The 12,951-nt window shown below is 55.7% G+C and overlaps 1 protein-coding gene across 11 annotated transcripts in view; it reads right to left on the reverse strand.

The window, feature by feature from the left end:
* Positions 1 to 12,951, reverse strand: part of CACNA1C (calcium voltage-gated channel subunit alpha1 C) — a 557,739-nt gene that overhangs the window by 464,515 nt on the left and 80,273 nt on the right. For 9 of the 11 annotated variants that reach the window (XM_036865106.1, XM_036865103.1, XM_036865109.1 and 6 more), the window contains exon 1: positions 6,971 to 7,359. The exons of the other annotated variants lie outside the window; for them this stretch is intronic. In XM_036865106.1, the coding sequence (XP_036721001.1) occupies positions 6,971 to 7,226 (256 nt within the window). In that variant the 5' untranslated portion in view covers positions 7,227 to 7,359. Of the gene's footprint in view, positions 1 to 6,970; positions 7,360 to 12,951 lie in introns of those variants that run through there. 11 annotated transcript variants of the gene reach the window in all.

Here is a 12,951-nt window from a genome sequence, read left to right on the forward strand (position 1 = left end):
GGATCTTCTCCACTGCAGACCAAATGTGACATCTGAGTCACCGTAATCCCCTCGGATGTGCAGCTCGGAACCCCGGGACGTCTTGGACAGCTAGACACGGTGACAGAGGCTTTGACCTTGGAGACACACTGTGCAACATTTCAGCTCTGGACAGCAGCCAGGACACAATTGTGAGCAGGACCAGGGAGGGGATGGGAAGGCAGAGCCCACAAGAGGGGGATTTACTAAAAGTTGGATTAAACTAAGCGTATGGGCCTGCAAAGGGCCTGACCTGCATTCCGTCGTGGCACGCTCACCTCTGCTAATCTGAGAAAGAACACACACACGCCCCAGCAGAACCCGCCAATCAGGGAGCTGGGCATGCGGCAAATGCAGCTCGGCAACCACGAGGCGGGAGGTCTGGGCCTGGGTCAGGACACGGAGCCCTGACAGACGATACAGTCAGGCTACGGGAGGAGCCCAGGCCAGGGGACAGGGATTCTAGCTATTCTGGCCCAGAACGCTGTCTAACCTCAGTAGGGTTCCTGTAGGAATAAATGGCAGAACATATATGAGTCCACCTAGGAAAACATAAGATAGAGTCTACCATACAATATTCTGTCAAAAAAAAAAAACTGATTCTCCCCATACACTGGGGAGAAGTGTAAACCTAGGAAAACATAAGATAATGTCTACCATACAATATTCTGTCAAAAAAAAAAAACTGATTCATTTTTTTTCCTTCCCTAACCAGGCAAGTTGTTCAAATTTTCTAAGCCCACGTTTCCTTATCTGAAAAAATGGAAATAATAAAACTTGTCCCATTACTTCAGGGGTTTTTTTTTTTTAAAAATGCTGATATAGTAGATGTGAAGAGGATTTAAAAGGTATTTTAGAACAATCAGAAAGTAAAATGATGTTATTACTTTCAGACAAAACAATTATGGAAGAAATAGCCATCCCCAGTTTGAAAGGGTTTCTTGAGTCACTAATTGGCCCTCCATCTCCCCACGGGGCCACCAAGTGTTACTGTCGCCTTCCCCTCCTCCCGATTTCCTGACTCTCTCCCCGCGTGTTCCTTGCTCCTCACACACCTTTCCCGCCCCTGCCTAGACTGCAGCTGTGTGGGGAGCAGGCGACAGCCCTGGGCCCGGCTTTCCCCCCAGGAAGCCCCCAGGCTGGAGACAGAGGCCCCTCCCCAGCCACCTCCCGGCCACGCTGCCCCTCCGCCAGCGCAGACGCAGGGCCACGGGGGGGCTCACCCGGCCACGCGGCATCCATCCTCTCCCAGGGTCCTCGCGGTTCCCAGGCGTGGGCACCCCTGGACTACGGACGGGCAGACGGGGACAGACAGACAGACCAAATAGCTCTGTCTTGCCAAATACCCGTTTCCTGCCGTTACAAAGCCCAGGTGGCAGGAAGGTGAGCGCTGAACTGGATGTGGAGACCTTCATTATTTTGGGAAGGGAGGAAGCATCAGTTACGCCTCCAGCAGCGCTGGATTGTTAAACACCTAATTAAAGTAAAACTTCTGACACCGGCCCTGGGAGCCCAGGGAACAGACTGGACCCTCATTACCGCCACAGCAGAATTTCCTGATCCCATATTCTCGTCTACACAGGATTCTACTGGGGGAGCCACACAAGGAAATGGGCTCTTCTAACCAAAAAGCCGTAATTCAGACCCAGCAATTCCACTCCTAGGTCTATACCCTACAGAATTGAAAAGAGGAACTCAGATACTTGTACGCTGATGTTCACAACAGCATTATTCACAGTAGCAAAAGGTGGAAACAGCCCAAGTGTCCATCAATTGACAAACGGATAAGCACAATGTGGTCAGTTCACACAGTGGAATATTATTCAGCCATGAAAAGGAATGAAGTTCTGACACCCATGATACAATGTGGATGAGCCTTGAAAACACCATGCAAAGTGAAGTAAGCCAAACACAAAAGGACAAATACTGTGTGATTCAACTTATATGAAATATCTAGAATAGGCAAATTCATAGAAACAGAAAGTAGCCTAGATGTTACCAGAGGCTGAGGAGAGGGAGGAACGGGGAGTTATTACTTAGAGGTGACAGAGTTTCTGTTTGGAGTGAGGAAAGAGTTTTAGAAATAGCCTGGTGATGGTTGTAGAACACTGTGAATATAATTCATGCCACTGAACTGTCTACTTAAGAATGGTTAAAATTGAAAATTTTGTTTTATATATTTCATAATAAAAAAATTTTTAAAGGTCGTAATTCACATCTTCAACTACCAGTAGATGTGACTTATAGACTTAGCTTTGCTGAGATAGTTAAAAGAAATAAATCTTAAAATCACTTTTCATGTAACTGAAAGAAAGTGCTTGACCTCACCTCCAAATGACACCCAGGTCCCTAACTAACCTCATGTGCTTCCTTTTAACTGCATCATTTAACACGTGGATCATTTATCAGGCAGACTGTCACAAGAGACCTAGATCTGAATGCAGGGAATGTGCTCCCCTCAGTGAGACGACACAGGTGAGCCCCAGTGACTGAATTAACATCGCTGTCAATGACGCACGAGAATCCACAGTCACACGGGGTTACAGGGGCCGGAGCGGGTATGGGGAGTGACTGCCAGTGGGTGCGGGGTTTCTCTTTGGGATGATGAAAATATGCACGAACTGGACAGTGGGGATGGTTGCACAGCCCTGTAAAAATACTGAAATTCACTGGACTGCACACTTTAAAGGTATGTGAAATGTATCTTTTACAGTAAGTGAACTGTATCTCCACCAAGATGTTCTTTAAAAATCAATAAATGCATAACGCTTGCAGTCAGGGCGCTCAGCCTGCAAGGATGGGCCCCGAGCTCATCAGAACCTCGTCGGAGAACGGAGGGCCTTATCTCCAGGAGGGAATTACTGGGGAGACGTTCCAAGAACGTGGTGAAGCGAGGCCCCGCCACGAAGCGGTCATCTCAAAGCCAAGGCTGGACAGATGGAGGTCCCCACTGGGATCTGAGGGCCAAGCAGGGTCCAGGCAGGAACCTCGGGAACAAACGCGCAGCTAGAGGAGGAAGTGGGAGGGGAGGCGTGTGGAGTGACCACAGAGCAGAACGAGCGTTCGGCCGTTTGTCCACCACAGTGACCGGCGGAAGCCGGAGCTTTCACAGAGCAAATCCAAGCCAGGCTCCTCCAGGCTGGCTCAAGGTCGTTTTTCCTCAGCCCCACGTGGAGAGAGAAGAGAGACAGCACATGCTTGGAAAGTCCAACAGACCTGAACTTAATTCCCGGCTCCAACAGCGTCTGGATGACCTTGGCCACGTTACTCAAGACCACCGGTCCTTGGTTTTCTCGTATGAAACATGTCATTAACACCCACCCGTAGGATGGGCGTAAGGACGCAATGGTACTAAGTGCGTCGCTGGACACGCTGACGTCCAGTACCTGGCAGCTACTGCTTCTGCCCGGTCTACAAATACGAAACGATGGATGCTACACTGCAACACAGATTATTTTTAAAATAAAAATAAAAACGTGGACGGCCCCGTAGATCACAGGCCCGGAGGCTGGGAGGTGGGTGTCGAGGGGAGCAAGGCGCAAACTGAAACGCACGTTTCCCAGCACGCTTTTTGACGACGAGATTGTTTTTGCTTCAGGAAACTAAAGGCTAGTCTGTCATTTAAGATGTGAAATTAAAGTCCTTTTCTATTTTGACAGGTGTCTTAAGATGCCGGATGGAACTGCTCCCTCCCTTTAGCTACAAACCGCCAGCACTTTTGCTATATATTTTTAAAAAGTAGTTTATTTTCCAAAGCCAAGGTTTACATTTGAAGCAAAGTTCTATTTGCCAGGCAGCCTGTCCTCCCGTACTGAGGAGTGACGTTTAGGTTTGGGGAATTCATGTTGGAAAGTGAGGACAGGCTGAGTGCCCCGCCAGGGTGCCTCCTGCTCTCAATGGCCCTATCTTCACATCTTTGGACCAGCAGAGGACTTCTGGCCAGTTCAGAAGGCAGAACCCGGGCCTCAGGCTGCAGGCGGGGACCATGTGCCAAGGCCGTGAGGAAGCCTGGCCTCCCCGGGTCCTGACCCTCAGGCTGCTCCCACAGTCCTGGGATCCCGCTGACTCAAGTGGGTTGACACCTGACAAGAAAACCAAAATACCAGGCCTCTCCAGACTGGTCTTTCCCTTCTCCCTTGATTATTCGGTATCAGCCAGACCGCCTGGGACTCTGATTCTCTCTGTTTCACGTTTCCATCCTTGAAATTCTGAATAATGTCAGCCATCCAACAGCGTCTACAACGCTGTTTGAATGCTTCAGAAGTTTCATGGCGCTGCTTTCTCACACGCCCATGTCCTGCTATTTGCTAAGAAGAGCTGCCACCATGCGGTGATTTACACTCGCCCTCCCATTCGGAGCCTCGCCGCTGCCCTGCAAAGCCAACTGGCTAAGGATTACTGTCTCCATTCTACAGATGAAAAATAGGAGACTTGATTCCTTCAAAGCTCTCAGAGAAAGACATCAAGTCAAAGACTGTGACCCAAGTCATTTTCTAGGTGTAGCCTTATTTATTTTTCTTTCTTTCTTTTTTTTTTTTCTTTACTTTTGCTAACTAACACCTTTGAAAGGTTTTAGCCCAACATGGCTTATTTTAGAAGGAGAAAAATATATAAATGACTGAACATGACACAATGGGTACAAAGTAAATAGAGCCTAATTGAGTAATCAAGTCAACATTTCTCAACATCTCTGCCCACAGGCAGTACGGGGAAGAACATTCATTTACTGTCTGGATTTTGGCTTGCTTCTCTAAAAGACAGGAGACAAGATTATTTTATTTTCCCTTCAGCTAGTTTCCAGCGGGCAGCACCACGCGTAGCCGAGTGTATTAAAAGAAACCCCTGTTGGCAAATGGGCAGCTTGAATATTTCATGAAATTATGGCAACACCGTGTCCTGCGATGGTGGCTTCCTCCAGGGACCTCAGAGGCTACACCTCGGAGAGTGAGTCGGGCTCGGGCCCTGTCTTAAAGCTAGAGACCAGGTCAGCCCCACAGGCCTTCCGGTCTCTGGGAGCATCAGGTCAGATGCCAAAGGCTTGGAGATGGTGGGAACGTCGGAAAGAGGCCCCAGATGGTCCCTTTCCCATGCTGAATTTAGACCTCTCCTTACCTAAATATCTCCCGGGAAGAGGAGGGGTCCTAGGGGACCAGCCCAGACAAGGGAGCAGGGGAGCCTTTGTTCCCGCACCTTGGTAGACTAGAAGGCAGCCTGGCCTCCGGCCGCGCCAGCCTGACCGCCCCGGGCTTTCTACCTGTTCTACCTGCAGTTCCCCTGCACATCCACCCGCCCTGCGGCTTCTACGCACAGCAAAGCCGGCCGGTCCACAAACTGCCCCCAACCCCTCGCCAAGGCAGCCCGACAGCCCAGCCTGGCCTCTCCCGCAGGGGCCGGAATGAGCCCTGACTGGGGCAGAAAGGAAGTGAACAAATAAAAAGGCCTGGAGGCACGTCCGTTCGCAGACGGAACAGTGATCTGAGTTTTGCAGGGCTTTCCTGTGGACACCTATGAACCTTTACTCTGTGGTGTAAGATAACGCTTCAACCTCCCCAGTGAGAGGTAGCCCCCACCTCTGTTTCCAAATCTAATACCTCAGAAATGACTTCAGCCAGAACAAAAGCGGCGTCGGCAGAGGGAGGCTGGGGGGAGGGTAAGAGGGTTATCAGGCAAAGTCGAACCAGAAACACCGATCGATGCTTTCAGAGCATCAGCGTGCACACGTACGGTCAAGAGATGGCAGGAGGGTGGAGAGCCAAGGCCGGGTTCCAGCCCCGCCCCTCCTGGGCGACCCTGCAGGAGCCTGTCCTCTCAACTGGAAACAGAGTTCGTTCCTCAGGTTCCTCTGCCCATAAAACCTCCTGATCCTAGAGAGTAAATTCCCGAAGAGACGCATTTATTCTAGGTCTGCTTGACAACCCTTCAGAGAACGTGAGTGTGGAACCGCCCCCTCCTTGCCCCGTCACACACACACACACACACACACACACACACACACACACACACACACACACACACACGGCACAGCACCTGAGGACCACGGTGAAGCGGCCGTGCGGTGGCAGCCTGGCTGGGGCCTGGGGGAAGGGACCGTGGGATTTCGAGCTCCAGCCAGTTAGCCCCCTCTCCCTCACCTCTGCCCAACGCCAAATCCCCAGCGTCTCCGGGGAAGTGAGGGCCTATTTTCAACCTCTGTTTCCCTCCTGAGCTGCAGGCCCAAACTGCCCTCCTCTGTCCCGTGAATCCCCACTTAGATTAACTCAGTTCCACAAGTAGCGGCTATGCGCCCCCACGCTCCCCCAGATACCCCAGGGAGCCGGGCCTCCTCCTGCGGCCGCTGAGGCCCACTCACAGCTGTGCCTCCCGGGTCCCCTGCCCGCGGCAAGGAGGCAGCGAGGCCCCTGGGGCCCCAGGTCAAGGCCTGGCTTTAAGCAATGGGCACCGCATCTGGGACCCGAGCCACACACACAGGAGTCACGACAGCCCCCATTCTGCTTCCCCCCCAGGGATGCAGGGTAGTCCCTGTGCCCCGGCTTTGAAACAGCGCTGACGGCCTTCCGTTTTCCCAGGGGGATCCTGTCACTTTTACTTGTTTTGTACAGTACCTAACCTTGAGGTTCATGTAAACAGGTGTTTACTCAATTATTTTAATAATGACAGCCATGGCTGGGAGTGTTGTTTCATTATCAGAACGTTTAGCACTTATGTCACTAAATATTTAGCACCTGATATTTTGCACAATTCCCCGTGCCTTTTTTTTTTTTTTTTTTAAATCAGTCTCCTGCTCTCCTCTGCAGAGCCCACCACCAATTTAGGCAACAGTGGGGACAGAACGCAGGAGGAGACTAAATCAGCGCGATCATCTCGCTAAGTAGTGTAGTTGTTAAGTCTCCAGGCGTTTCCCAAACAACCCCTCAGCTTTCTTTAGTCCACCCTGGAAAATAAAATTGTCTACCGATTTCGAATGCAGAGCGCAGATTCCAGAGTCCCCACGGGGACCGGCGGGACGCTGCTGGCTGACTGGTCACCACCACATGGCAAACGGCCACACCCCAGCAGGAGGCTCCCGGGACAGGAGGAGGGTGCCGCAGCCACGCCCTCGATTCCCAGCTCGGCGGCCAGGGCTCTCGGACCCAGGAACTCGCTACAGCAACCGAGAAAGCTGAGCGGAGAAAGGGATAGAAAGGAAAACACCGGGAGCTGGAACACATCACTGAAAATTAGAACAAATCTCAGTTACTTCCTGACCCAGGTCTCGGGAGCTTTGCTGCCATTACCCAGCATGGGACCAGCCAGGTTCGTAAACAGCTGTGAAGTGTACCCAGTTGTTTTTGTGTTTTTTTCCCCGAATAAAGTTAGGAAAATGTCTTTTTTGCCTTTGAGCTGACAAGCTCTGCCACCCTACCGGCCAGGCTCTCCAGCTCCCACACTCCAGGTTGGCCTCAGGCTGGGCCTGGGACCCCCGGGCCCCTCTGGTTACCAAGCCCTGGTGAGAAAATTAATACGGGGAGGAAATTAATATAGGGCCGTAGCAGGTTCGGCCGAGCAGAATGCCGCCTGTGCTAGAGATCAAGGCAAGGCTGGGGCAGGAGGGCGAAATCCAAAGTGGGTTCGTTACCGGAGAGAGGGTGAGAGGTCGGCGAGGGTGAGAGGTCGGCGAGGGTGAGAGGTCGGCGAGGGCGGGTCGTGCTGGGGGCCCCTGGTGTGCGTGCGGCGGGCACTCTGGTCTTCGGAGGCCTCCGCCCTGGGGCAGGCAGGCAGACGAGGCACAGCAGCAAGAAGTGCCCTGCAGAGCCTCGGCCCCCTTGCCCAGCCCCCCCGCAGGTGCCCCTCCTGACTCCCAAGCCCTGGGGCGCCACCTCCTGGAAGAGGCAGAAAGCACACCCCCCTCTGGTCTGGGGGCTGCGTTCATCTGCCAAGCGTCAAGGCCTGTGCTAGGAGGTGGGGATGCAAAGATCAGCAGGGCCTCAGACCCCCACCCAGGACGCCCCTGCGTCTCCTTTTGCATCTGTCTTACACCCAGAAGAACCCACCTCGGGCAGTTTTAAATCACAGAGAAAACAGAAGGAAGAGTCCCAAGTCATCCCCGAGGCTCAGGGGCCAACGGCTCACCATCTACTGTACCCGTAGCATCTACCTGTAGAGAACCATTCACCCGAGGTGAGGCACCAATGTGCAACGGTGTCAGGGCTGTATTCCTGTCTGCTACGCGCCGGGTCCCCAAAGGGCTCTAGGCTCTTGTGCAATCTATTTAAAATAGCTTTTCCTTATTCAGTGTGTGTGTGTGCACATTTAAATACTGTTAGCATGTGCTCCATGGAAGTAAGGAACAACTGATTCTGGTAATATATTCTATTGTATAGTACTCTGATACACTGGAAAGTACGTGAGAAGTACTAGGAACAATATCTGGAACCTCAAGAGCCCTTTTTCTCCGGGTTCCTCCACGCAGAATCCAAGAAGAAGCAGCTAATGTCGTGCTTTCTTCAACCTGTGCAAGCTGAGGTGCGGGTAACAGTGCTCTCTGACCACTGATCGTGATTATTATTACTTTATCATGATGATTACTGTTCTGCTGCATCGCTAAGCAGTGCTCTGAAAAGAAAAGCACAATGTGTCTTCCACTCCCGGAACACGTTTCCCCCTCTGCCTTGTCTCCAGCAGATAAGGGACATTCTGATGTTTTACTTGTTAAATGGTTGACTATTAAGAAACTCATTTGCTAGCTGGAGGCTGCAATGGAAAATCAGCCCAGAAAAGTGGGAGGCTGGCGTGGGACCAGAGCAGATGGGGCGCTGGAGGTGAGGGGAGGCCCACGAGCCCCTCGCTGCCTGAACCCAGGGTCGGGGGCCAGCCCTCAGGGAACCTGCGGGCTGTTCCAACGTGCTGGCCCCCGTCTCCACACCCCGACTCCCAACACACACACACACACACACACACACACACACCCCACTGCAAAACTGGGGCAAAAGGCCTTGCACTGATCTACTCGAGTCTGTTGGGAAGAGGAGGATGTAACCCCCGCCCCGGGCAACTTTTCCAGTCCTCCACTCCGCTGTCACCACCCAACGTAATGCTCCTCTTCCCTCTCTGCTCCTGAAACCCTAACCCTGGGTATGCTTCATCGTCCCGTTAGTTACGAAGCCACAGCAACCCCTTCCCGGCAGACGTTCCTGCTCCTCCAGGTCTGCCCACCCACCTCCGTCACCCTCCTCCCCTCCTGCCCCAGGAAGACCCCAGCAATGCCAACGACAGGGCGGGGGGAGATGGAGGGGAGACAGGGATCCTGGTGCTCTTACACCTGAAAACCGCATCCGGGAAAGGAGGCAAAACTGCTCTGTGAATTATATAATCACTGCGGCTTCAAGGGAGAGGACTGGGATCCAGGTTGCCATAGTGTCTGTGGCGTGTGGCTGGGAAGGCGGCGCCCGGCCACGCTCCCTGCTGCCGGCCCCTCCATCTTCCCCACAGACCTCGCGGGGCCGCGGCTCCTACTCTGAGTGTCTGCTCCCTGCACACGGCTGGGGAGGGCGCGCTGGGGCACGAAGGGGCAAAAGGAAGGAAGGAAAGGGCCAGAAAGGGTTTGTCCTGCATGGAGAAGAGGCCTTGTGAACTGCTGAGGATTTGTTGAGGATTATCACCACGTGAATAATAATTATGACCACAGGCCACTGCCATTGTCAGTGACAGCGAGGACGTGGCCACTGGGCTCTCCCTTTCAAGGCCGCCTGGCCTGAGCTGGGAGCCTGGAGGGGAGAAAGTCATCCCCGCTCTTCACAAACATCACCCTTCCTTTTGTGTCTCTCCTGGCCTCCCTCCGAATCCATCCACGACTCCATCAGGAAGGGGACAGGGGAACAGGTAGGGGTGGGGCACGGGGTAGAGAAATCCAGGGACAGAGCTGCCCTTGTGACCCCAAAGCCCTGGCTCACCCTAGAACCCACGACCCTTGACACAATCCTTGCACCAAAAGAGGCCAAAATTCCCCCACTGCCGCCCAAGCTGGAGATCAGTTTCAGGCAAGCTGCCTGGCAGCCTCTGGCTCTAAAGGGTAGGGGCTTTGCCTGCTAGTGGTGGGGCTGGGGGCCTAAGGAGGGAGGAGGCTGGAAAAAAGAGGGAGGGATGGAGACAACCCCTCCACCAGGCTGTCCTCAGAGGAGCACCTGATGTGCCCAGGAAGTAGCAGGACCAACAGCGACAGGTATGGAGAAGGAAGAGATTGGAAGGAAGAGTGTAAACAGGGAGGCTTGGGAAACGGAGAGACAAGGCAGAGCCTGCACCCAGAGGCAGAGGAAGCCACGGGGAAGGCAGAGACGGAGCTGCAGACGGCCGCACTCCAGCAAGACCGTCCCTCTCCGCTCCATCATCATCTTAATTGCTGAGCAGTGCCAAAAAAATAATAACTTGTTAATACAGGCGGCGGGGGAGGGGGTGAAGGAGAAAGTTTCCAGGAAGTGGGGAGTTGCCTGAAAGCCTTTCCCCCTTGCAGGGGGAGCTGCTGACACTTGATGCCAAGGATGGAGATGCTGGGAAAACACTGGGCGACAGTGTGCAGCCGCGTGAGCTCGGCACACCCTTTTATTATTGCCTTAAAACATGAAAAAGCAGAGCCCACACACCGCCCGAATTCTAACCGCTGACATCCTCAGGTGCTAGCCCACATGTGGGTGCGAATAAGAACACACGGGGCGTGGGCGCGCGGGGGTCAGTGGCCGCAAAGAGGTGGGTGGGTGTAGGTGAGCCGGAGAAGAGGGACACGGGGCGGGGGGGGGGGGGGAGAGATTGAGAGAGAGATGGGGGGAGGCGGTCCACAGGGAGAGGGAAAGAGAGGGAGAGGGGAAGGGAGAGGCGCCAAGACTCGAAGCCGCCCCCCTGGAGCGCGCTGCCCGGGCGGGGGCGCCGGCCGGCCTGGTGCGGGGCGCGCGCGCGCGCTCCCAGCCGCGCCCGGGCGAGGCGAGGACCCCGGCCCACCGGGCTGGGGCGTCGCCGGCCGGGTAGTCGGGCTCTCCCGGCGAGCGCGAGCCAGCGAGGCCGGAGGAGACACTTGGGAACTTTTCCCCTCGCCCGGAATTCTCCGGACGCGCGGCTCGGGGGCCGCGGGCGCGGGCGGGGGAGGGGCGGGGATTTTCCGCTCGGGCTCCGCGCGGTTCGGCCAGGGTCTCGCGGGCCCCCGGCCGCTGAGGGAGAAGGACGCGGGGCGCGCGGGCGAGGCCGGCGGGCGCGGCGGCGGGGTCCAGCCTTACCTTGGTGGTTTTCCTCCGGAATGTACATCCTCGTGTTTTCATTGACCATGGACCAAGAATTGTTTGAAAAGGAGAAGAAGCCACAAAGAGGAAGAAATGTCAAACACGCCTGAGCGGGTCGGCACTAATCCCTCCTCCGAGGCCGGCGGCTTTCGTGCAAAATTCGAGGAAGCCGTGGATCTGCAGTCGCTCTTCTTCCCTTCTGATGATTACCTGATTCCCATTATTGCATCAAACACCAAAAACTGATCCTTTCCACTACTGCCTCCTTCAGTGAAATTGTAATGCATCCTCAGCACATCCGGGCCCCTTCCAAGAATTCAGCGCCGCACCTCTGGCGGCCACAGCATTTGAAAAAATAAATGGGGAGGCAGAGCGAGAGGAGGCGGAAGGGGAGAGGGGAGCGCGGACCCCAGGGCGGGAGAGGCCCGCCGGCCGCCGGCCTGAACCGTCTCCGCCCGCTCTCGGCGCGTCCTCCCCGGCCCTGCTCCGCTTTTTCTGCCCGAAGGTCCGGCGAGTCCCGAGGGCGAGGAGGCAGGAAGGCGCCGCCGCTCCGGGCCGCGCCGCGCGCCGCTCTGGCAGGAGCTGTTTCTGCAGAGGCGGCGAGAGGGAGCCGCGGGCAGGAGCGCGGAGCGCGGCGCTCACCCCGCGGCCCGCCGCCCCGCCCGCCAGCCCGGCGCGCCCCAGGCGGACGCTCTGAACGCTTCCAGATGTGGCGGCGGCGCGCGGGGCCCGGCGCACGGCGCGGGGCGCACGGCGCGGGGCGCGCAGCGCCGACTCGAGCGCAGCTCGAGCCCCTGCTCGCCCCGCCGCCCGCGCCTCGGCCCGCATGCCGCCCGGACACACCCCTCGCGCCCCGCCCCGGCCCCCGTGTCCTGCGCGGCCCCCTCGGCGGCGAGGCCTCGGGCGCGCAACTCCAGGAGGAGGGTGCATCTGCCCACCTAGAGTCTCTGCGGATCGGGCCACTGCGCGAAGCAGCAAAAGGAGCCGCGGCGCCACGGCGCTATTTGGTGGATTACGACCAGGGCGGTTGCACGAGTGGCGTGGATGCGGAGAGACGGGGGCAGAGAGAGAGGGCCCGAGAGGCGGAGCCTCCTGACGAGGCACTGGTGCCCAGATGTCTGAGCAGACTAATAGACCCGGGTTTTCTTAATTCCTCCGAGGCCACCGAGCACGTGTGCTACCAGGATATCCTCACCTTCTCCTCTTAATTATTTCTGCCACTCCGGCGGGAATCTGTTGAGCGCCTGTCCTTCCCGGAGCAGCAAACCTTTCTCCCCGTCCCTCAGGCAGCCACTGAAGGTCCATGGCACCCCCTGCAGGCCCGGGCGCCTGAGAGCGGGGCTGCCTGAGCCCTGGCAGGGGTGCCTACAGCTCCCTCTTGGGAAAACGTCCCCCTTCCTACCCTCAGACCCCCCCTCCCCATCCGCACTCCTCCTCGGGGGTGCCCATCCAGCTCGGTGTGTCCAGCCCAGACCTCCCTTCCTGAACGCCAGGCTACCCAGCGCACTTGGTCTCCGCCCGGAGGCGGAGGGACATCTCAAACCTAACATTTCCAAACGCCGAACTCCTTATTCTCTGTGCAAAAGCTGTTCTTCAACAGCCTCCCCATCTCAGCGGATGGGGCCAAAAACCTGGGGTCGTTCTTGACTCCTTTCTCTCTCATTCTCTCATCTGATCCTTCGGGAAATCC

This window comes from Balaenoptera musculus, chromosome 10 (assembly GCF_009873245.2).
Source record: "Balaenoptera musculus isolate JJ_BM4_2016_0621 chromosome 10, mBalMus1.pri.v3, whole genome shotgun sequence".
In the NCBI taxonomy this organism is placed as follows: domain Eukaryota; kingdom Metazoa; phylum Chordata; class Mammalia; order Artiodactyla; family Balaenopteridae; genus Balaenoptera; species Balaenoptera musculus.